The following is a 23,889-nucleotide window of genomic DNA, read 5'->3' as shown; positions in this document are numbered from 1 at the left end:
CCCCCCACCCCGGCAGCAACTTCGAAGTTGCAAACTTAGAAGTGCTGGCTCGCGTCTAGCCGTGGCTCACCCGCTGGCACTTTGAAGTACTGGCAGGTGAGCCGCGGCGAGAAGTGAGCCAGCACGTCAAAGTTTGAAACTACAAAGTTGCCGCGGGGGGGGGAGGAGTTTGCTTAATGAAGTGCTGCATATGCACTGCAGCACTTCATTAATAAGTTGCCAATACCCTACTTACCATCCTCCCTTTGAAGTAGGGAGGTAGTGTAGACACAGCCTATCTGTAGGAATGCTATTCTTCTTGTGGTTTTTGGGTTCACAAGGAATGCAGAATCAGGCCCTGAAAGTATTAACGAATAGATACCTTAGAAAAGTTTGATTCAAACCACATTGCAAGTTCTATGGGAGTCTTTCCATTGACTTAACTGGCCTTCAGCTCAGGCCTTAAAAGAGCAGTCAATTTTCTGTTTTAAAGATAGCACCTGGTGGAGTTTTCATTGTCATAAGGATTATAGTTGAAGTACAGTTTGGGGACTGAACTGTAATTTTATTGCTTTTGTTTTATCTATCTATCTATCTATCAGAAAGTTCTTAGGAGCAATAACAGTGAATTAATTAATTTCCTCTCAACTGCAGTATATGCTTCTAAGTTAGTGATGGGCAGCCTGGGCTATTGAGTGGGCCACATAAGTGGCCCTCCTTTACCTCAGTGGGCTGCAAGACTATTGTATCAAAAATGGTCTCCTGGTATATGATAGTTTAGCTAGCTGTGCTTGTGTACCTAGGTGCAGTGCAAAATAGACAGGGATCCATACCACATCCGGCATCCTGGTGCAGCGGTCTCACTGGGGAACCTAATCTGGTACCTAATGGAAATGATTCCTTTATGTTGGGGCTGGGACACATTAGAAGAGCAGTGTGGGAAAGTTGTTATTTCTTTTTTCTGTAATGTGCCTGAATGTGGATAAAAAAACACATTTCAATTGCATGCTGTCAAACTGCACCTGAAAACAAAAAATGTATAATTCATATGTTTTGATCACAAATTCTGATCTCTTATTGACGCAGAACTCCTGAGTAATAACTTAATGACTGAGTCTATACAGTCCAGTTAATATTTTAAAATTCAATTCAATTTTCTGAGATGCAAGTGAGCTTTATTTACCGTTGCAAGTAGTGTTGAAGTAGCTGTTTCAGTCCCAGGATATTAAAAAGACAAGGTGAGGTAATATCTATTACTGGACCAATTTTTGCTGGTGAAAAAGACAAGGTATTGAGTTTACACAAACCCCTTCTCCAGGTCTTGGAAACTGCTCCAAAACTTGTATCTGTCACCAACAGACGGTAGACCAATAAAAGATATTACCTAATTCATCTTGTTTCTTTCATTTCGCCCCGTAAATCCACCAAGTCAAATGGAGCTAAACCAGTGATGAATTTGACCAACTGTGTTCTTATGGCCAGTCTATTGTGACTTCTTTTACCTTGAAACATGCATTTCTGTGCAATGGAAACCATGAGAAAATGAGTTCTACTTGTTGAACTTTCCATAGGCAACGCCTCGAGTCCGCATCCTATCCAGTGGCCGATATCTGCAGATCAATAATGCTGACCTAGGTGATACAGCAAACTATACTTGTGTGGCAAGTAACATAGCAGGAAAAACTACCAGAGAGTTTGTGCTGACTGTCAATGGTAAAGACTATGGATTAATTCTTAACTATTATAATCTTTACAAAGTAATTCTTAGAGTTTGAAAAGGTGGAATAAGTTTACTAGACTCTTCATAATTAATAAACATAAGTATAGTAATTATGTTAATATAACTCTCCAAAAATTCTTGAAAGAATGTTTTAAGATTGCCCATGAAACTTTCATCTGGCCACCCAGTGTGTTTGTGTTATAGAAATCTGTAATTACTTGATCTCATACTGTCCTTTACACATGCTCATTCACGGACAAGGCCAGACTCTGATCTGGGAATTCAATATGAGGCAGTCATCTGTTATGGGAAATTTCAGCCTGACTTTTCCTCATTTGCAAGAGTGTAAGCAATTAAAAATGGGGCTGGGTCTTATAAATGGATAATGTTGGGCAATGTCAATTACAGGTGTAGCTACCTATACTGAGGGAAAATTAATATTTCAAATTCATACCACAGGTTGAACCTCTTTAGTCTGGCATTCTCTTGTCTGGCCACATCCGTAATCTGGCATGATTTTAGTTAGCCAGATGACCTTTTATCAAGGGTGTGGCCAAGTTTCCTGCAGTCCCATAAAGTTTGTCTGCTGTTGTCAGTCCCGGTTCTCAGTATTCTGTGCTGTTATTTACCTCTAATTTACCCCTCAATGTCTTCTAAGAGCCCAGTAAGCAGTGGAACTGTTGAAAATGTGCTAGACAATATCGACCTCCCATGGTCTGGCAAATTCTCTCTTCAGCACCAGTCAGGTCCCCAGGGTTCTGGACTAGAGACGTCTACCCTCTATACTATTTTGTTCTAAACAGATGAGGGAGATGGCCACAGGATGGTGTCTTTATGTCAAAAAACAATGATGTGTTTCAGTGGGAGTGTTACTCTTTCCCCTGAATAAGTACTGCGGTTAGGTATGCCGTCCTGTTGGCAATGCCATCTTTTAGGTAAGACATAAAAACAAGTTATTGACCACTTGTCGCTAATAAAGATGATCAAATGGGGGGTAGTCATCTCAGTAATGAGATAGTGTTAGGGGGATTTCCTGTGTAGGAAATTGGGACGAGAAGTGGTGCCTGGATTTCTGCTTCTTGGTTGAATGTTGATTAGGGCCCATATCCACCACACTATGCTGCTGAAATCAGTGGGAGTTAGGAGGTCATTGTAGGGCTAGGGTGAGGTGCTTTGCAGAGGTGAGGCATTTGGTTTCCAGAGAGCAGGGTGATGCCTGAATTACTTTTATAGCATATTTTTCTGGTTGGTGCATGGAACAAAATGAACAAACAGCTTTAAAGCGAGGTTAAGCATAAGACCTTTTTGGCTCCACACACATTTTCCATGAAGATTGTTAACAGGGTTCAAGATGGGTTTTGCTCTTATTCAGACAGGGCTGTCCACCTGTGGGACATTGCAAAGGCACAAATACTAATTTTGAGATATCGTTTCTGTGGGAGGATTAAGCCCTAATTTACATTTCTCATTCCAGAGTCAAAATCCTAAATTCAGTTCAAATGAACAGTTTGTGTATACTAAAACATAAACTGGGGCAGCCTCTCACTGTCGTATTTGATTTCCTGGTTTGTAAAAGGGATGAAGGAATTTTAGAAGTGCAGGGCTGCATGGGACCTCAAGAGGTCATCTTGTCCATTACCAGTGCTGAAGCAGACCTAAGTACACTGAGACCATGCCATGTGCCAGCTCTAACTATCCAAGACCATTAGAAAATTGTACAGAAATCTATTACCTTTTTGACTTGTGAAAGATCATTTTTTCTTTAATTTCCCACTGCAGCACACCAGCTTTCATGTGTTGTATGCAATTTAAATAAGTTTGTTTGCACACTCCTGGGTGGTGCAATTCCTTTGTCATAGCAGACATTCCCAGGGGTCTAATTTAAAACAGTCCAAAGGAAAGCTCTCTCACTAATATCAGGTGGAATTCTTTCTTATACAGTTGCTCCCACAATCAAAGATGGTCTTCAGGCTGTTGTTGCGTATATAAATAAGTCTGCTGTTCTGGAGTGTGTTGCAGAAGGAGTACCAACCCCAAGAATTACCTGGAGAAAGGATGGGGCAGTTTTTGCTGGAAACAATGCCAGGTAACACCTACTTATCAGAATAAAGCTGCGTCTACACGTGCACGCTACTTCGAAGTAGCGGCACCAACTTCGAAATAGCGCCCGTCGCGTCTACACGCGTCGGGTGCTATTTCGAAGTTAACTTCGACGTTAGGCGGCGAGACGTCGAAGTCGCTAACCTCATGAGGAGATAGGAATAGCGCCCTACTTCGACGTTCAACGTTGAAGTAGGGATTGTGTAGACGATCCGCATCCCGCAACGTCGAAATTGCTGGGTCCTCCATGGCGGCCATCAGCTGGGGGGTTGAGAGATGCTCTCTCTCCAGCCCCTGCGGGGCTCTATGGTCACCGTGGGCAGCAGCCCTTAGCCCAGGGCTTCTGGCTGCTTCTGCGGCAGCTGGGGATCTATGCTGCAGGCACAGGGTCTGCAACCAGTTGTCAGCTCTGTGTATCTTGTGTTGTTTAGTGCAACTGTGTCTGGGAGGGGCCCTTTAAGGGAGCGGCTGGCTGTTGAGTCCGCCCTGTGACCCTGTCTGCAGCTGTGCCTGGCATCCCTATTTCGATGTGTGCTACTTTGACGTGTAGACGTTCCCTCGCTGCGCCTATTTCGATGTTGGGCTGAGCAACGTCGAAGTTGAACATCGACGTTGCTGGCCCTGGAGGACGTGTAGACGTTATTCATCGAAATAGCCTATTTCGATGTTGGCTGCACGTGTAGACGTAGCCTAAATGTGCAGTACAAGCTTTATTATCTGGCATCCCTGGAGAACCGGAGATGCTAGATAATAAAATGTGCTGGTTATTAGAGCTGTGGCTGGCAGCTGGCCTTGCTGCAGCAGGACACCGGCCTCACAGCAGTCAGCCCCAGTTGGGACACAGCCCCATGGCAGCCAGCCCTGGTTGGATGTGCCCGTTAACCAAATGTGCTGCTTCTCTGAGTGTTGGATAACTGGCCTTTTACTTTTAATGTTTCTGTAAAAGTTTGTAACTGTGTATTTGTAATAAAAAACTTGGGGTTAAATCTCTTTGGATTTTGTTGGCATTAGTTTTACATTCACAAACTCATTATTAATGTTCATACTCATTCATTCATTCATATTCATTCAGCCTTTGGATTTTCTCAATTTAAATGAGGGATAATAAAAATCACTGCTTTCATAACATACACAAAGCTGATATCTTTTCATCTGAAAGTCACTAAGAAAGTCGGTTTTCATAATTTCTGTGAGAGGAAAATAGCAGATGTGCTGAAAAACAGATTCAAAGCTGAACAAATTTAGCATGATCAAAAAGGTAAATTATATATGACCAAATTAAGATGCTATATGTTGTGTCTGCCCTTGTGACCTGTGTTCTTCTGTTTCTCTTCCCCTAACAGTTAGGCACTGTACACACCATGAAAAGTTAAATTGATTCCTATGATTTTCTTTCAGATACTCACTATTAGAGAATGGGTCCCTGTATATTCATGCAGCACATGTTTCTGACACTGGACGATATTTGTGTATGGCAACCAATACAGCTGGTACTGAACGCAAGCGAATTGATCTACAGGTCCATGGTAACTGCTTCTTTTTCAGATAAAAACAAGTGTTCTATAAAATCTGGGCATGCTGGATTGCTTGACTGTTGCTGAACCTTGAACTTTATCTTTACTTGTAATTGACTGGAATATCAGAAAAGGCTGTGAACCTGCTTCTCAAATACTCAGACTTTGGGTCATTTGGATCTGGGGCACTGTTTCACTCCACTGTAGAGAGAGGGATCAGTGAAACTGAAATGCAGGCCCGGATTTTAGATATTGTCCACCTGCAGAATTCAAGATTATTCAGATCCAAAGTTTTGTTAAGGCTTCTCTCTAGTTATTTTTGTAAGCTCTTAAAAATTCAAGGTACTATGAACTCTGCATAAATATTTGTGAACAGAGAAAGCAGTTGTTCTTTTTTAACTGGTGTTTGTACATCAACAGTAAACACACAGAAAAGATAGTTTTAAATAGTTTGTTCTCTTAAAATTATGTGGCCCTCATATGTTTTTAGTTCCTCCATCTATTGGTCCTGGACCCACCAATATTACAGTTACTATAAATGTCCAAGCCACACTGCCCTGTGAAGCCACTGGAATCCCGAGGCCAGCAGTAAGCTGGAAGAAGAATGAGCATCTCCTTAATATTGATCAGCATCAGAATGCATACAGGTGAGAAATGGTCTCATCTTCGTTGTGAGCGAAATTCATCCCTGGTGCAAAGTCTGTTCAGAGATTGGTTTGCCCTATTTTAATTTAAAAGTTCATTTTAAATAAATAGACAAACTCCATTGCATGACTGTTGATAGCACTACTGAACTGGTCTATTTGTGTTTGATTTAATGTTTGTAACTCACTTCTGAGATCCCCTGAAGAGATAAAATAATATAAGATCTGTTCTTTTTGTGGTATTTCTAATCCTGATCGGGGGAAACACTCAGTGAAACACGTGTGCACATCCCATTTTTATATTTCTCCTATAGATGCTCTAAACATTTAGATTTTTGCCAGAGTGAAGTACTAATTTTTGCTAAAAGCAAACTATTGCAGCTCAGAAGAGCAATAATTGGTTTTCAGTTTGCAGCTGTTTGGCCAGATGGGCCATGTCCACAATGATGCAGAAGGAATGGCTAACAAAACAAACAGCAGTCATGTAACACTTTAAAGACTAACAAAGTAATTTATTAGGTGCTGAACATTCGTGTGGCAGACCCACTTGAGGGTAAGAAAAATTCTTGAGGTTCCCCTGGATTGGGATGGTGTTTGCTCCCCAGCTGAAAGAATGGGGGTTTCCCCTTCAAAACCTTTGGTTTTATTACTTTGAAACCCCAGTATCAATACCTTCACTGAATCCATAGTGTGAAGGATTCTCTGTGGCCAGGGCTGACCTGTGGGAAAAGTAATACCTTCTTAGATATGCTCCATAGGGTTGGCGTGGGGACACTCTGTGTTCCATCAGCTCTGATCCCAACAAATATTGGCCCCCCAGTGGCACAGATTCTACCCCAAAGAGAGCCCAAGGGGTGCTAGGAATGAGTTAGTGTCCCACACTGGACTCCCCTTCCATTCCAAAGTAGCATGAGGTGCATATAAAAATCTCCACCTCTGTGTGCTTTGGTTTTATTGGTTGAGTGGAATATCTTTCCTGACCCATATAGCACTCAGACTCTGAAATGTGACTTCTTACTTCACTTGTGTTAAATATTTACAGCTGCTGTTTGTACAATAATTGTTACCATTAAGGTACTATCTGCTATTGTGAAGTTCTAGGCTTGTTTTCATGTGATTGTGTAATTGGTGGGTGGTCTCACTATGTCGAACAATTCTGTAGCTAACAAATGGCCTTTCAGGACATATTTCAGGCCTGTGGTTTTAGAACGAAAGCTCCTATGTTCAGTCAAGTCTTTAATACTCATGGCTGTGGTATGAATGCTAACCAAGAGTTGGTATGGGATATAAAATAGTGCAGCCATTTTTAAAATCCAGTAACAGCATTAATATTGTGACCTCTTGTGGCAATGAATTCAATGGAAGGACTACATCAGGGGTCTCAGATTCACACCCATGGGCCATCTACAGTCTGAGCAGTTTCAGAACCTGGCCCACACGTGACTGCCAGCATGTGAGTCCCTGTGATTCCAGGGAAGTTTTTCTATACCCTTCCCCCAAGCCCAGGCCCTGCACTGACTCCACCCCTCCTCTCCTGTGCCCTCTCCCCCACCATTGCATCCCTTCGTTCAGGAGACCCCTCTCTTTAGGGATCTGGCCTCAGTGATTACTGGGGAGCCCTGTCACAGGACATCAGCAGGGGTCAGGCTCCCACATGCTTGCCACAGTAGCAGGAGCCAGGGTGAAAACAGAGTAACCAGGCAGAAGAGCAGAGCAGCGGCTCCAGCATCGCTCTGCTTCTCCCTGGCTCCAGGTACTATAGTGACTGTGGAGGAACCTGACCCCTGCTGCCCACCCCAGCCCTCCTAGGCCCAGTGGGCTAACCTGAGTAAGAGGGACCATCCCGTCCACAAGACGGTTGGGGCAGCCACTGCAGGGGCCCCCAAAACAGGGCCCAGAGCAGTCACCCCGAACTGTCATGTGGCCAAGATGGGATGCAACATTGACCTTGCAACCAGGAGCAGGACCCTGGAGAGAGTGGGGTTATAAATCACCTGAGGGTGGCAGGCAATGGGGGTGATTGTGCAGAGATCTCCCTCCTCAGAGCCCTGCTGGAGGGGGATCCTGGTAACCTGGTAGGAGGATTCAAAGACTGGCTTTGGCCCTAAGGTAACTTTGCGTTTGAGATCCCTGGACTGCATAGATGTGTCAGTGTCTTCTAATTGCTCTTTTTCAGGCTTTTGTCTTCAGGTTCCCTACTAATCATTTCTCCTTCTGTGGATGACACTGGAGTCTATGTGTGCACTGTATCAAATGAGGCAGGAGAGGCTCAAAGAGCAATTGATTTCATTGTACAAGGTAAACCAGAGAATGCAAATGCACATGTATTATCACACCAAACATTTCTTCAGGACAATACTTTAATTAAATGAGAGCTGTAATTCTGATGCTTATATTTCTGAGCTTTCACTCTTGCTCAGGAAGAGAACATTGCTTGGTGCAAACATCTCTATGAAATCCGAATGGTCAATAATCCTAACACTGTTCTCCTTGTTTTAGTGCCTCCATCCATAGCAGATGAAGTTGCTGATCTTCTGGTAACAAAACTGTCTCCTGCAGTAATTTCCTGCACTGCTTCAGGAGTTCCTGTCCCCTCAATCCACTGGAGCAAAAATGGGATACGACTCCTTCCGAAAGGAGACAGCTACAGGATTCTGTCTTCAGGTATTCTGTATTATTTGAGTCTGGATGCATTAAACACTATAGACAAAGCTGCACTGTAATTTTCATTGTAAATGTTTTATAATAAAAATATTGGGTTCTTAAATGGTCACATAATCACAGAATCATAGGGCTGGAAGGGACCTCAGGATATTATGATTTCTCTGCTTTCTTTGAATATAAGGCAGTAGAAGGTACTACTGTATAATGAACTCTCCTATTTTCTGCCCTAGGAACAATTGAAATAACTGCGGCTCAATTACACCATGCAGGAAAGTACACATGTGTGGCCCGGAATACTGCTGGCTCTGCACACCGACATGTTACTCTTCATGTTCAGGGTAAGGTGGGCATTTGAACAGAAACATATTTTAAAAACTGAATAGTATGAGCTAACGATGGAGCCAAATTATGTCAGGTTCAGTAGATTCTTACTCTTGTGAGTAGTTTCATAGCTACAGTGGCTGCTTGTGGAGTAAGATATCATTCAACACCTGTAAGTATGTGAAAATATGGCCTTATGTAAATATATTTGCATTTAGAAGAAGCCACAAAGTGTGGACTATTTTAGTCTAGACCACCAGCATTTCCCAAAGTGTGGTTTGTGGCCCACTACCAGTCCTTGGAAAAAATATACCGGTCCTTAGAAAATATACAAATTATCATGCACAATCCTATTCATTTAGCACATTTTGTATTTTCCCACGTAATGAAGGTAATAATAATAAGTTAGGCATTTAAATATTTTATATCAAGATTTAGCTGATTGTTATGTGCTATTATTATTATGAATAAGTAATAAACAGTGCAAATTTATTCATTTTTCATTCATTGTTTTTTATACACATTTATATTTCTGGGCTGCCAAACAAGGTACTGAAAAAAACTGGGTTCCAGCTATATAAACTTTGGGAAACCCTAGTCTAGACTGACTAAGGGCTCAGAATAGAAAGCAATCATGCTTTGGTAAAGGCATGAATGAACTAATCTGATAGCTTTTTCCAGTTGTAATGCCTAGGATGTTGTGACCTGGCCTCAAGTATGGCCTTCTTTACTTTTTTTCTTTGTAAGGGCTTTGTTGTTGTTGTTCATTTAGTAGATTGGTTAAATTAATGTAAGTACACGAGCTAAATGCTGCAACCCACATGCCGAATAATTCCGCATTGTGCAAGAGCAGCCCCACTGGGTTCAACAAAGGCATAATAGAATCAAGTGCTCAAGAGTTAAATATTCTTAGCCTCTCAAATTACATGATATGCCACCTTCATTTTATTTTTCATGCAGAAAAATATTGCTGCTGCTTCAAGTGAGGGTTGCTGTGTAAGTAGACACGTGCACCTGAGCCTGAGTCTGCAGTTATTTTTATAAGCAGTATCCATTGGCCCACCCACATGCCTGACCTCTTCTCAAGTAGTGAACTGAGGGCATGAAGGTGGTGTGGGTTGGTGCCTGTCCAGCTCCTTCTTATTACTATGTGGTCTGAGTTGGAATCGTGGGTGTCCTCAGTTCCCTTCCACTGCATCTTTGTGCTAAAGATAATGTATATCGCTTTTATTCGTTTTACAGTTTTTATAGTATAGACTAGCATTGTAGTTAGCCTTTTCTCCCTTCTTTTCTCCACCTAAGAAGTCTGGGATCGTGCCTAGGGAGCAGGGTACAAAATGCTTGTTGTCCTTCAAGGGGTGTCCCTGTTGGTGCTCCATTTAGGGTATTTATGGTGCCCTGCGCTTATAACCAGAAGTATTTTTGCAGCAGTGCCACAATATGTCTGAAAGCCAGTACCTGCCATGTGCTGGCAACCGTCCCTCAATTCCTTGTCTACCGCCTTTGGCTGAAGTTGGAACTCCAGCAGCTCTCTATCTTCCTGCAAGAATGGTTAGTTTAGTAAATTTGTGAGTTATTATCTCATTTTTTTCATCCAAGTTTTACAGCCCCTTCATTTTTCTTCAGAAAAAAATACTCTCTCTTCAAGTTTGTTTCTCTGGCTGATGCCCATAGGCACCTGGCTATTTTTTGCTATTCCTTGTTGGACTTCTTTGAAAAAGAAAAAGCCAAAAACTTCCTCCCCCACTCCACCCTTTTTCTCAACAATACTAAAAACCCAGGAGAAGGATGCCAGGCTCACCCGTATTTAAAAGGTGCACAACCTGCAGGCTCTCAATTCCAGTGTCAGATGGACACTCTCACTGTATCCATTGGTTGGGATGAGGCACACATTCCCCAGAAGTGCCCACATTGTAAAAAAAGCTCTCTGCCAGATCACTTAAGGTGGGAGACTTACAGCTCAAACTCTTACTTACGGAGAAGTTGTTGTTGAGACCATCCTCAGACCCTGAGACCAGGGTTTCCCCAGGAGAGGTGCCTTCAACAGCTGCATTAGACACTCCTCACCCAAACAACTGCAACAACCATCACAGCAGTGGCAGCCATTTCCTTGGATGCTCCCTCTGTCCATGTCCACCACATGGCTTTTCTGGGACCTATGGGCACAATTTCAGGCACAAACTCAACGAGCACAGAAGCTTCCAATTCTTGGGCCTTCACAACCTCCCTCTCCCATCCACTCCCAGTGTGAGAAGCAAGAGGAAGAGGACTTAAACAATTTCCAGAAAGGGGACACCACGGTACCATCAAGAATTTCCTCATTTTCACCAGAGGAAATATTAATGCCCCCCGCCCAACACACAAACCATGGCTGAGGATTTCAGAATGATTTAAATTGCCTTCATTTAAATCAATCCATACTGATTACCATCAGTGCTAAATAAATCAGGGTGGATGTGGCTCACCTCCAATAGTGTAGAGAGGGTGAGAGTACCTGAAGGGGAAATTACTTATTGTAATGAGAGAGCCATTACATGTCTCTGATCAGGCCTGTTCTGATGGCGTCAAATTTGCATATAAATTCCAGCTCAGCAGTTTCCCATTGCAGTCTGTTTATGAAGGTTTTTTTGCCTAAGAATGGCAACTTGCAAGGCACATCTTATACTAATATTTTTTCATAAACCTCATGCCTCTGAGGCAGAGAGAGGCATGTTGGCCTGTTATCTACATTAGAAAGATAGCTATGCTATCTGTTACCATAGCAGAACAATCAAAGAGGTCAAGCTTTCTTGTTATCTCAAATTATACTGTACTTTATTACCAACTAGCTCAGGGACATCCAATAGAAATTTAAGGATCAAAACAAATGCCCTCCCACTCTCCCAGAGCCAGGCACCCTCATCCCCACACAAACTGCCAGCGACTCACCAGAGCCGCTACCACCAGGCCACACAAGCAGTGCATGCTCTGCCTGGCCACAGCCGCCAGGGCCATGCAGCCACTGCTGGAGCCACCGGGCCTTGTAAGCTGTGCTGGGCCACAGCCTCTGAGGCCATGCTGGAGCCACTGAAGCTGCAGGAGGAGCCACTGCCCCTGCCTCCGCGTGCTTGTCCCACCAGGCGGCTGGGCATGTGCATGGAGCAGGTTTACGGCACTCCACATGTGCAGCTCTAAGGAGCCACATTTTGCCACACTTCAGTGTCCAGTTTGCCACATCTGGTGACTGGCAAGTGTGTGGGACACTGCGGAACTAGCTTGTGTTCTTTCACCCAGAAGGGATCGGGCTTATTCTGACAGAGAGCAGAATGCTTCAGTTTTGTTTCTGAGAAATGTACCCGTACCAGAGATACGTGAGGTACCTGCGCGCTTTGCAAACTTGCCCAAGACATTACTCTCTGTTGTAATTGTCCACTCCGGATATGGGGGTGGCTGTTACAGCAGTAACATGGTTAGCTGCCTTTTCTGTGACCTCACACAACTCTGTTTTGCCCTCTGGTTGTTAATCTCCCACGTGTGGGATACACATAAGGACCATCTCTCAAAGAAGAAATGGAGGTTAATTACAGTGCCTGGAGGCTCTTCAAGATGGGTAGTCCCTGTATGTATTCCACTCTCAGCCCTGTGTCCCCAGTTTGGATTGTGGTTAGAATGGGAAACTAGAGAGGCATCAGCCTACACCTCTGTTTATGCCCTTGTTTTGGAGCCACAGGAAAGCTCTGGCACAAATGCAGGCCAATGGACAATGCTTGTTTAAAAAAAGAAGAAACAAACGTGCATGTGGATATGCATGTGTGGAATACAGAGGGGGGACCACAGATCTTGAAGAACCTCCGGGTACTGGTAAGCAACTTCCATTTCTAATCAGCCACCTCTTTCTGTGCATTCCAATTCATAGAGCTACCAGCTATTCGGCCGCAGCCAGGAGCGCTAGATGTTATCCTGAACAACCCCATTCTTCTACCATGTGAAGCAACGGGTACACCTCGTCCTGTAATCATGTGGCAGAAGGAGGGCATCAATGTAAATACAACAGGTATCTTAGCTTTATGCTGCTAGTAATTCTGCTGTAGCATTTAAATGCCCATTCTCATTCTTTAAAGATTTAGGTCCCATGACCTTATTTATAAAATGATTTTCTACCCTTTTTATGCATGTTTTAGGCAATAGTTATACCGTGCTCCCCAGTGGTAGCTTACAGATTGCAAGAACAGCTGTTGAGGATTCAGGCACTTACATGTGTGTGGCTCAGAATCCAGCTGGCACTGCTGTAGGGAAGATTAAATTAAAAGTTCAAGGTAAGTCATCAATGAAACTCCTGTTATGTAGAAAGCTTTGGACATTCACGGCTGGTGAGATCGCTGTTCTGAGCAATGTTTATAACCAAATTAGTTAGGGGCCTTACATCCATTTACACCACAGACAAATACGATTCTACTGTAGGTTTCAAGACTTTCCTCTGTAATTTGGGCTTATTCCTTTAGAAACATTTAAGACTGTAAAATTAACTCCTGCACACCACAGAAGTGGTGGATTCTCTGCAGCGGACAGCCAGGATTTCTTCACTACCTTCAGAGATGGCAGCACACCTCAAAAAGTAAATCAAGCTTCGTTTTTACCTTGCATGGAAAGAAGTGGAAAGTAAACATATAGCAGGGGATATGAATTGTCATAACTGTGGATATGCAGCAGTAAAAGGGCTTTAACACATGGTCGTTCATGTGGTTCATAATTGGTTCACAGCTCAGTGACAAACCCTCTTGGGTTGCTGCCAACAAAGAATAATTTCATAAGGTGATGGCCCACAATTTGCTATTAGGTACAGCACCTATTAATTTCAAGACCTTCAGCATGGCAGGCATTGCTAAAAGTTATCATTAATGATGTCGATTTGCCAAATAATTGTAGTGTTTAGTGCATTAAAAATGCCTGTGTGTCATTATGCATTGCATATTTGAACTCAGATGAGTACCAGATCTGTGGTTTGTTCTTGACCCCTGGCCAGGAAGTAGTTTTGTACCTCACTGTACACCAAAACAGGACACACGGTGTACTGCCAATACAATGTCACATATTTGCTTTACTTTGTAGTTTGCTTTGCATGTTGTTTTGCAACTGTTAGTCAAAAGAGATTAAGTCATTTAGTAAGAAGAACAAACTGTTCTAAAAACTTTTCTGGGTTGGAAATTAAGTGTGCACATGTCTGTGGATGTGTGTGTTTAGGTTAATGTTTCCTAACAATGTGCTTTACTTCTTAATTCTCTTTCAGTTCCTCCAGTTATCAAACCTCACTCTAAGGAAAACATAGTTGCTGTGGATAAATCTGCCATGCTGCAGTGTGAAGTAGAAGGATACCCAGTGCCTGAGATCACATGGCACAAAGAAGGACAACAGATCACAGAGTCTTTTAGACTGCGAATTCTCAGCACTGGGGCTTTGCAGATTGCATTTGTACAGCCTGGTGACACTGGACTTTACACATGTGTGGCTACAAATGTGGCAGGATCAAGCAGTTCTAACATGGAACTCATTGTGCACAGTAAGTATAACTAGCTATGAATGACATAAGCTAGTCCATTATCAAAACAGAAGCCTCTTGCAATGGTTTGTTAGAGGCCAAAATTGTGAGAGACTTCAGGGTAGTTACACTAGCTAGCATAAAATTTGTGCTTTATGATATAAGGAAACCACTCACTGGATGGCTTTTAGGAAGAACCAATCCCCATGGCTATGCCACTACATAATTTTTGTTTTGTACATTGCACGCCATTCTCTGGAGTTTTGCATCTGATCACTGTTGAAGACAGAATTAGATGACCAAGTGGTCTGATGTATCATTTCCTGTGTTACAACATCAATGTCAGAAAACTACAGAAAGAAATTAATCTCTTTTTTAAAATCTCCTTGCAGTTCCACCTAAAATCCGTAACTCAGAGGTGCAGCACACAGTCACTGAGAATTCCCAGGCTGTTCTGTCATGTGTGGCTGATGGTATCCCAACACCAACAATCAACTGGAAGAAAGGCAATAGACCTTTAACAGACACATTAGGAAAATACAGGGCTATGCAGTATGGAGATCTCATTTTGGAGAATGCTGTTGTAAGTGTTATGAATTTGAATCTCCTCATTCTATACTGGCTATTCTTTCAACTGAGCATCCTGAAAGGCTTTATTTTCAATTTGCAAAGATGTGAGAAGTTGCAAGAGAGTCAAATTTATCAGAATCTGAAATTCAGCCAGATGAACTTTCCAGCCGAGCACAAGTTCCAATTTTTTGCCTCTGCCCCCCCATGCATACAAATACTGTTCAGGCGCCAGCTCCCCACACCCATTTTTCTCCTTTTCTTTCAGCCTGAAGATTCTGGCAGTTATACCTGTGTTGCTAGCAATGCTGCTGGTGAAGATATGCATTCTGTCAGCCTGACAGTCCATGTGCTCCCAGCTTTCACTGAACTGCCTGGAGACATAGCTTTGAATAAAGGGGAACAACTCAGGTTAACTTGTAAAGCAACTGGGACTCCGCTTCCCAAAATAACTTGGACTTTTAACAACAATATTGTCCCTGGTGAGTGACAGTAGTATGTGCTTGTCAGCCTGACACAGATTCTGTCCCTCTGCAGAAGTGTTGTTGGCATGCAGTGATATCAGTTTCAGACTCCAGTATAAATTCATAAGGAAATCTCAGTATCACCTGGGTAACAAACTATCTAAACAATGGTCATATCTGGAACTTGTTAGGACAGAATACTAAAAGTAGAAGTCTCAGAGAGGTAGCTGTGTTAGTCAGTGTCTGCAAAAACAATAAGGGCTACGTCTACATGTGCAGCCAACATCGAAATAGCTTATTTCGATGTTGCGACATCGAAATAGTCTATTTCGATGAATAACGTCTACACATCCTCCAGGGCCGGCAACGTCGATGTTCAACTTCGACGTTGCTCAGCCCAACATCGAAATAGGCGCAGCGAGGGAACATCTACACGTCAAAGTAGCACACATCGAAATAGGGATGCCAGGCACAGCTGCAGACAGGGTCACAGGGCGGACTCAACAGCCAGCCGCTCCCTTAAAGGGCCCCTCCCAGACACACTTGCACTAAACAACACAAGATACACAGAGCTGACAACTGGTTGCAGACCCTGTGCCTGCAGCATAGATCCCCAGCTGCCGCAGAAGCAGCCAGAAGCCCTGGGCTAAGGGCTGCTGCCCACGGTGACCATAGAGCCCCACAGGGGCTGGAGAGAGAGCATCTCTCAACCCCCCAGCTGATGGCCGCCATAGAGGACCCAGCAATTTCGACGTTGCGGGACGCGGATCGTCTACACGGTCCCTACTTCGACGTTGAACGTCGAAGTAGGGCGCTATTCCTATCTCCTCATGAGGTTAGCGACTTCGACGTCTCGCCGCCTAACGTCGAAGTTAACTTCGAAATAGCGCCTGACGCGTGTAGACGCGACGGGCGCTATTTCGAAGTTGGTGCCGCTACTTCGAAGTAGCGTGCACGTGTAGACGCAGCTAAGGAGTCCTGCAGCACTGTAAAGATGAACACATTTATTTGAGCATAAGCTTTCATGGATAAAACCCGCTTTGTCAGATGCAGAACTATGGATAACATTGAATTGCCTCTGTTCTAAGACTCTGGGAGAGGTGGTTTTGGATCCCTGTCCCCTTGCAGTGTTAAGCCGCATGTCCCATATCAAAATGTACACCAGTGTGGCCAACCCGCAGCTCTTTGAGCCTCTAAATGCGGCTCCTCAGAGCCACACGCTGGGAGTGACACCCACCTGCTCTGGGCACGTGCCGCACCAGCACCAGCGATGGCTCCAGTGGCAGCTCCAGTGAGTTGCCATCATAGAATTAGAGCAGCGGGGGAAGGGGCTGGGCGTGCCAGGCTCTTGGGGAGGACATTCATTGGGAGTGGGGAGCACTGGGGGAACCTGGCTCTGGGTGAGCCTGGCTCTAGGGAGAGGGGAATGGCATTCATTTGGAGTGGGAGGAGGCTGGGAGAGCCTGGCTCTGGGGAATGGCATTGAGCCACATAGTATATATTTATTTTTATATATCTATATATGATCTATATTTATTTTATATATCTATATAGCTACAATATAAAATATAAACATAAATAAATAAATATATACTATGTGGCTCTTAACACTCTGTTCACCACTATTTTGGCTCTTCCTCTCTGATTTCTTGCCCACCCCTGATGTACACATTGAGTATAATAAATATTATAGCACCTAAGCATAAAAGATGCCTTCCACAAGCCCCTGTATGAATACAAGTTCATAGATGGTGTAATGCATACCAGAAATGGACTGAAAGAAGAAGCAGAGCAAATGAGGTAGATGCATTGGAGGGTAGAGATAGGATCCAGAGTGAGCTGGATAAATTGGAGGATTGGGCCAAAAGAAATCTGATGTGGTTCAACAAGGAGATATGTAGAGTCCTGCACCTGGGGCAGAAGAATCCCAAGCACTGTTATAGGCTGGCTACCGACTGGCTCAGCAGCAGTACAGCAGAAAGGGACCTAGGGGTTAAGGTGAATGAAAGGCTGGATGTGAGTAAACAGTATGCCCTTGTAGCCAAGAAGGCCAATGGCATGTTGGAGTGCATTAAGAGGAGCATTTCAAGCAGGTCTAGAGAGGTTGTTGTTCCTCTCTATTCAGCACTGGTCAGGCCACATCTGAAGCATTGCATCCAGTTTTGCATCCAGTTTTCTATTACATCCAGTATAGAAAGGATATGGATGTGCTGGAGCAGGTTCAGCAGAGGGCAACAAAAATGATTAAGGGGCTGGAGCTCATGACCTATGAGGAGAGGCTGAGGGATTTGGGCTTATTTAGTTTGCAGAAGAGAAAACTGAGGGGTGATTTAATAGCAGTCTTCAACTTCCCCTGAAGGGGTGCTCTAAAAAGGATGGAGAGAAACTGTTCTCAGTGGTGACAGGCAGCAGAACAAGGGGTAATAGTCTGAAGTTACATAAGGAGAGGAGTAGGTTGGATGTTAGGAAAAACTACTTCACCAGGAGGGTAGTGAAGCACTAGGATGCGTTGCCTAGGGAGATACTGGAATCTCCATCCTGGAGATTTTTACGTCCCGGCTTGACATAGTCATGGCTGGTATGACTTAGTTGGGGTTGATCCTGCTAGGGGCAGGGGGCTGGACTCGATGATCTTTTGAGGTCCCTTCCAGCTCTATGATTCTACGATTCATTCACAATGGAGTGACTGATCAAGGAACACTGATTTGTTCAGCCCTATAAAACACCTGCAGATAGAGAGAGGCTCACTGGGGTCTGTGATCGAATGTGTCTCTGAAGCTAGTCCAGCGCAAGGGCAAGTTCTTGTATAGAAGTGTGCCACTGAGCCATGTTGCTAAGCAGCATTGCAAGTCCCAACCTATTCCTGTAAAACATGTGTCATGTTGGTATTTTGACAGCTATTTCAATGATTTTAAAAGACACTTGTTCTCCCCACAGCAAAACTTGACAATACTAATGGCCACAGTGAACTAGTTATTGAGAGGGTATCTAAAGATGACTCTGGTACCTATGTGTGTACAGCAGAAAATACAGTTGGCTCCATAAAGGCTATTGGATCAGTGTATGTCAAAGGTATGTGTAAATAACTGCAATATCAGGCTCTATCAGTGACAATTTCACCCAGCCTCATTTTATGTTGTATCCAATAGCACTGCCATGATTGATTGGAGAGGGAAACAAGTTTCCTAAGACTTCAGATCTTATGAAAACAAAGAATGACTGATTCCCACTTAGATGTTTCATTTAGAATCTCTTGCTTTTACTCTTTTTTTATCATGTTCAGAGCCTCCTGTCTTCCAAGGGGATTATCATTCTAGCTGGATCGAGCCTTTGGGTGGCAATGCTATATTGAACTGTGAGGTCAGAGGCGATCCACCTCCAACAATACAATGGAGCAAACGAGGCGTCAGTATTCAGATTAGCAACAGGATCCGACAGCTCAGCAATGGTTCTCTTGCCATCTATGGCACCGTAGTGAGTCACTAGTCATTGCAGTGTGTTTGTTTTCAACATTTAATCATTGTAAATGAATGCATTTATCCACACTGAATTTAAATTTGCCTTTAAAAAAGCTGTAGCTATGCTGTGTTTTTAAAAGATCTGTTTTTAAATGCAGTCTAAAAATATTCTGCACAAATTACAGTGACCTCACCAACAAAGCAAGGGCGTTTATATCTGTTCTGTCTATCTCCCATAAGTTTACACAGCTGTATTTTCAATAAGACGTAAAGTACCCTCAAATGTGGGCATAAAACATCTGGATGTGAAATTCTGGTTCTGCTGAATAAATTGAGCTTTGGCATTGGCTATAAAGATATCAGGATTTCACCCATGCAGTTTAATTACTTGTGCACCTAAATCCTACATTCTAATGATCAAACTGGTTAACTCCTCATGTCCTGATATGTATGTTCAAGCTTTCCATATTCAAGTTTAGAAGCTGCAGTTGAAAACATAGCCCTTATAAATGGTTTTAGGAAAAGCTTCTAGATATAAAAATCTAAATTGTTGAAGAAAAAGTCAGATATTAGCTTAGTTTTAATAAAAGGGAAATGTTCAAACTGCTATAAAAGCTCTAGGTTAGTGGTAACAATAGCAGTCTCTACTCCTCCTTTTATAAGTACAGTTATAATTTATTTTATATACTTATGCATCCAGCCCCATTCTCTACAGGGATCTACAATAATAACAAGCAGATGGTTTTGGCTTAGATGACTTACCTTTACTATATAAGTTTCAGAAAAAGATTAAGCCTCACAAAAGGACATAAGCAAAACTGGAAAGTAGCTATTATGTGGATGCAGTCCTCTTTGTTTTTCTCTTTATTCTCACTTGCAACAAACTTCCATTCTTCTTGACCTTTTAATTCAAAGTGCTGGCTGTCATTTAAAAGGCTGGTGAGTTGTATTATAAACTTTTCTGTTTATTGTTATTGATTGCCTGCCTCTTTCTTAAGATCTGTTGCATGCAGTACTGTACTACAGCAAATTCATTAATAGGAAATGCATTGTGAAAAGATGAACTTACTCCTTGTAGGCTGATGGTTTGTATGATTGCTTGTTTATTGTCCATAGAACGAAGATGCTGGTGACTACGCATGTGTAGCTACAAATGATGCTGGCGTAGTAGAGCGCAGCGTGACACTAATACTTCAGAGTAAGACTGAAATCTGATGAGTAGTGCAACAAGAGTGGGACCATAAGATGACTTTGGACACGTGTGCAAGCCCCTTTGTAGTTTTGGGAGGAGATTTACCAATGGGAGCTAGACACCTCACAGCTTTCTGTCTTTGGCATAATCTTGAGGGCAGAATTGGGATTTAAATTATCTCTTAAACAAATAACAAGGACATTTTAGAATATTTTTTTACTGACAGAATTTTCAAACATCTTCTTTCTCTATACTCAGAGAAGAATGAGATCTTTTACCTCTTTTATTTTCCTCATGTATAGAATGGGAGTAACATCTATCACATATCAATATAGTGAGAATTCATGGACAAGTGTTTTTGTGCTGCTGATGGTACTAGGTGTTATTTTTAAATTGAACTCCTATCTTGTGTTGGGCCTGTGAGTGCTCTCAAAATGCAAAGTACATTATTCCTGGGCTACTTCTACACTTGCATTCCTCTTTTGAAAGAGGAATGCAAATGAGGGAAATCAAATATGCAAATGAGGCACTGATTTACATATATTGTGCTTCATTTGCATAATCTCTTTTCAGAAGAGATAAAAAAAGCAGTGTACACGAGGCTCTTTCAAAAATAAACCCCATCTTTGAAAGAACCTCTCTTCCTGAAACAAAATAGGAAGAAGGGTTCTTTCGAAGATGGGGTTTATTTTCAAAAGGTCCCCATCGACACTGATTTGTTTCTTTCAGAAGAATCTCTTCTGAAAAGAAAATATGGAAATGAAGCATGCAATATGTAAATCAGTGCCTCATTTGCACTTTCATGTTCCCTCATTTGTATTCCTCTTTCAAAAGAGGAATGCAAGTGTAGACGTGGCCCTGTTGTCTTTAGTATATTCTGGGTCATGGTTAATTTCTTCCATTGACCTCCGACTGTATGTTTCAAGGATGTCTGAAGATATAGAATAATGCTGGAATTAATAGGTTTTTATGCTTTTTCTCAAACCAAACCTCTATGCATTATAAAAAAGTCTTGTAGCTATTTATTGCAGAATGCAGTGGTGCAGAGAAACCAGTCTCTCCTCTCTTTCTCAGGTCCTCCAGTTTTTACAGTGGAACCAGTGGAAATGGTGGTTGATGCTGCTGCCACAGCAATCCTGAACTGCCAAGCAAATGGAGAACCTACTCCAACCATTGAGTGGTCCCGCCAAGGCCAACATATTCTCAGCAACAACAGAGTGACTGTCTTATCTAATGGCTCCCTGCGTATTGTTGCAGCACAGAAAGAAGACACTTCTGAATATGAATGTGTGGCTAGAAATCTGATGGGATCAGTCCTTGTAAGAGTGCCATTCACTGTCAAAGGTAGATGCATCTAGTGATTACGAAACTTCTAGATTCCATCTTTAAAACACATTAACTCTGACTAAGGTTTTCTATTCCTTACATTTACTCGGTAAGTCTAGTGCGCTATGTCAGTGTATAATTTCTTCACAAAATATTTTACTTTTGTTTCACTTTCTCAACTCTCAGCATGTTCCAAGAGAGACAGCTGAGAGTTAAGGAATAGGTAAAGGTATGTCTACACTGCCCCATGGTTTGGATTGTGGCAATGTGAAAAGTAACGTGAACCAATGTACTGAACTTTAACTGCCCATGTGGACACTGAGAGTGCAAATGAAAAGGTTCTTACTTCACATTCACGTAACCCTATTTGAAGAGTTAATGCAACCTCTGTATGAGGGGAGTTATACCTCAGCCATTTGGTGCATAATGTTCCTCAGACCCCCACTGTGTGGACTGCAGGGCAGTGCAGAAATGTGCAAAGATTATGCAGCATTTCAGTTCGGGATTATTTCTAGCACAGAGAGAGCACAACTTGAGTTCCTCTCTAACTTGGGAATATGTGATAACCATGCCAGAATAACTGAATCTAAGCATGAAGAATTCTTCACTAATGATAATATGAAGCTTCCTGGATCTCAGAGGGTGGCTTCTGATCTTATGAAGGGTTATTTTTATGCTTTTTCATGAAATAAAGAAATTTAGGGGATCCTTTACCACTACTGAGGAAGCATATTCCTGAGCTTGCTTGCATAACCAATACATTGTAAATGCTCAAATGTAACTTTTCCACTGCAGTGCATGGTGGATTTTCAGAATGGCTTGAATGGCGTGCATGCAGTGTAACTTGTGGTCAAGGTGTTCAGAAGAGGATCCGTCAGTGTAACAACCCTCTTCCTGCGAATGGTGGGAGGCCCTGTGAGGGACGTGATACAGACATACGCAGCTGCCAGAACAAACCATGTCCAGGTAGATTTCTTCCATGAACTCATACTGTGTATATTTAATAGATCTTAATGACACCAACCTTTGATTGTTTCAGCTGTCTGGAATTCTTTGACTTGTGCGGGCAGGGACAATTTTTATAATGTTTTTGTTAATGCTGTGTTTTTTGATTCTGTGTAGTGGATGGCAGTTGGTCAGAATGGGGGTCTTGGGAAGAATGTTCTAAAACCTGTGGACAAGGTAGCAAGACCAGAATGAGAACATGTAGCAATCCAGCAACTCAGCATGGTGGAAGACCATGTGATGGCAGTTCCATGGAGTCAATTATGTGTAACATCAGGCCTTGTCCAGGTGAGAAGAGAGAGTTTATTGTAACTTGCAGATACTGGTCTTTAAAATTTTTCAGTATGGCACCTCTTCTTGTCTAAAGCCCACATACTTGCCTCTTTCACTTTGAAATAATTTAAGTGAGGAATAAGGGGTAAAAGGATGTTATACTTATCTATTTTATAGTTGCTTGCATTAGTACTGAATGTACTGAATTTTATGTCTAAAAGTTAGGTTTTTAAAATATGGAGGTGTGAAGGAGGTTTAATTTGAAAAATATTTTCATAGGGTTTTTTAATTGATTTTAACATTCCTTGAGGTGTTTACAATCTGACCACATTATCTTTGTATGCCAGTATAATACAATCTACCATGTTAGTATCATTGTACAAAGCCAGGTAGAGGGCAACAAAGATAACTAAGCAGCATAAAAGGTGCAAAGTCACATACATATTTTAACATTCTTTTGGACTTAGTAATTTAAGGTAGTATCAGTGTCACTGGATGTATATGTATTTTCTTTCACAATGTCCTTTTAATTTTTATTATTATTGTCTGTGTTTAATACATTTGGACAGATAGATCCATTCATTATTGGTATTTCCCCTACTATTCTCTCCCTCTTGTCTTTTCTGTTACCATGATGCTGAGACAATTTTCTGTAGCTCCCTAGAAAACCAGTTCTAATGGTTGGTCCCTGCTATATATTAGCCAGTGGGCTTGTTGTACGAGCTAAATAGCCAACAAATGTCCTTCCCATTGAGATTATGCACCACTACGAGACAGTCAGTGATTCAGTGATTTATGAAAGGAAACTAGCAGGTCTCATCCCAAGCCTATTTCACTCACCTGGCAGAATGACTGTTGTTCCGAGTTTGTGGTCAGGTGAAGTAATGTTTTAAGGAAACAAAAAGGAAAACATTAATTTCTGTCTGGAAACTGCTGGTCATTTTGAGCTGTTGTTCAGCAAACGATTTTTTTCAATGTCTTGTTCAGAATTTGTAATTTATGTGCTGTGTGTAATGGAGAAACTGGAGCAATGTTATTGTGAATACTTCTCAGAGACATCACTTTCTTTTGATTTGGGCTGAGTAAATCAGAACCTCAAACTAAAGCTGTTCTGTAGTTTAAAGGTAGTTTTTGTGCTGTCTTGACA

The 23,889-nt window shown here is 42.3% G+C and overlaps 1 protein-coding gene across 3 annotated transcripts in view; it reads left to right on the top strand.

Annotated features, from left to right (window-relative positions):
• Window positions 1-23,889, top strand: part of HMCN1 (hemicentin 1) — a 312,463-nt gene that overhangs the window by 251,580 nt on the left and 36,994 nt on the right. For all 3 annotated transcript variants that reach the window (XM_075002181.1, XM_075002180.1, XM_075002179.1), the window contains exons 72-89: window positions 1,551-1,692; window positions 3,641-3,785; window positions 5,198-5,325; window positions 5,804-5,960; window positions 8,134-8,255; window positions 8,457-8,621; window positions 8,852-8,959; window positions 12,838-12,975; window positions 13,103-13,237; window positions 14,209-14,478; window positions 14,850-15,040; window positions 15,293-15,506; window positions 18,426-18,560; window positions 18,772-18,962; window positions 20,063-20,144; window positions 21,213-21,482; window positions 22,260-22,430; window positions 22,587-22,757. In XM_075002181.1, coding sequence (XP_074858282.1) covers window positions 1,551-1,692; window positions 3,641-3,785; window positions 5,198-5,325; window positions 5,804-5,960; window positions 8,134-8,255; window positions 8,457-8,621; window positions 8,852-8,959; window positions 12,838-12,975; window positions 13,103-13,237; window positions 14,209-14,478; window positions 14,850-15,040; window positions 15,293-15,506; window positions 18,426-18,560; window positions 18,772-18,962; window positions 20,063-20,144; window positions 21,213-21,482; window positions 22,260-22,430; window positions 22,587-22,757 — 2,935 coding nt within the window. The remainder of the gene's footprint in view (window positions 1-1,550; window positions 1,693-3,640; window positions 3,786-5,197; window positions 5,326-5,803; window positions 5,961-8,133; window positions 8,256-8,456; window positions 8,622-8,851; window positions 8,960-12,837; window positions 12,976-13,102; window positions 13,238-14,208; window positions 14,479-14,849; window positions 15,041-15,292; window positions 15,507-18,425; window positions 18,561-18,771; window positions 18,963-20,062; window positions 20,145-21,212; window positions 21,483-22,259; window positions 22,431-22,586; window positions 22,758-23,889) is intronic.

Source organism: Carettochelys insculpta, chromosome 9 (assembly GCF_033958435.1).
Source record: "Carettochelys insculpta isolate YL-2023 chromosome 9, ASM3395843v1, whole genome shotgun sequence".
Lineage (NCBI taxonomy): Eukaryota > Metazoa > Chordata > Testudines > Carettochelyidae > Carettochelys > Carettochelys insculpta.
Note: the sequence above shows the minus strand (reverse complement) of the source record. Positions and strands in the feature narration are given on the sequence as shown.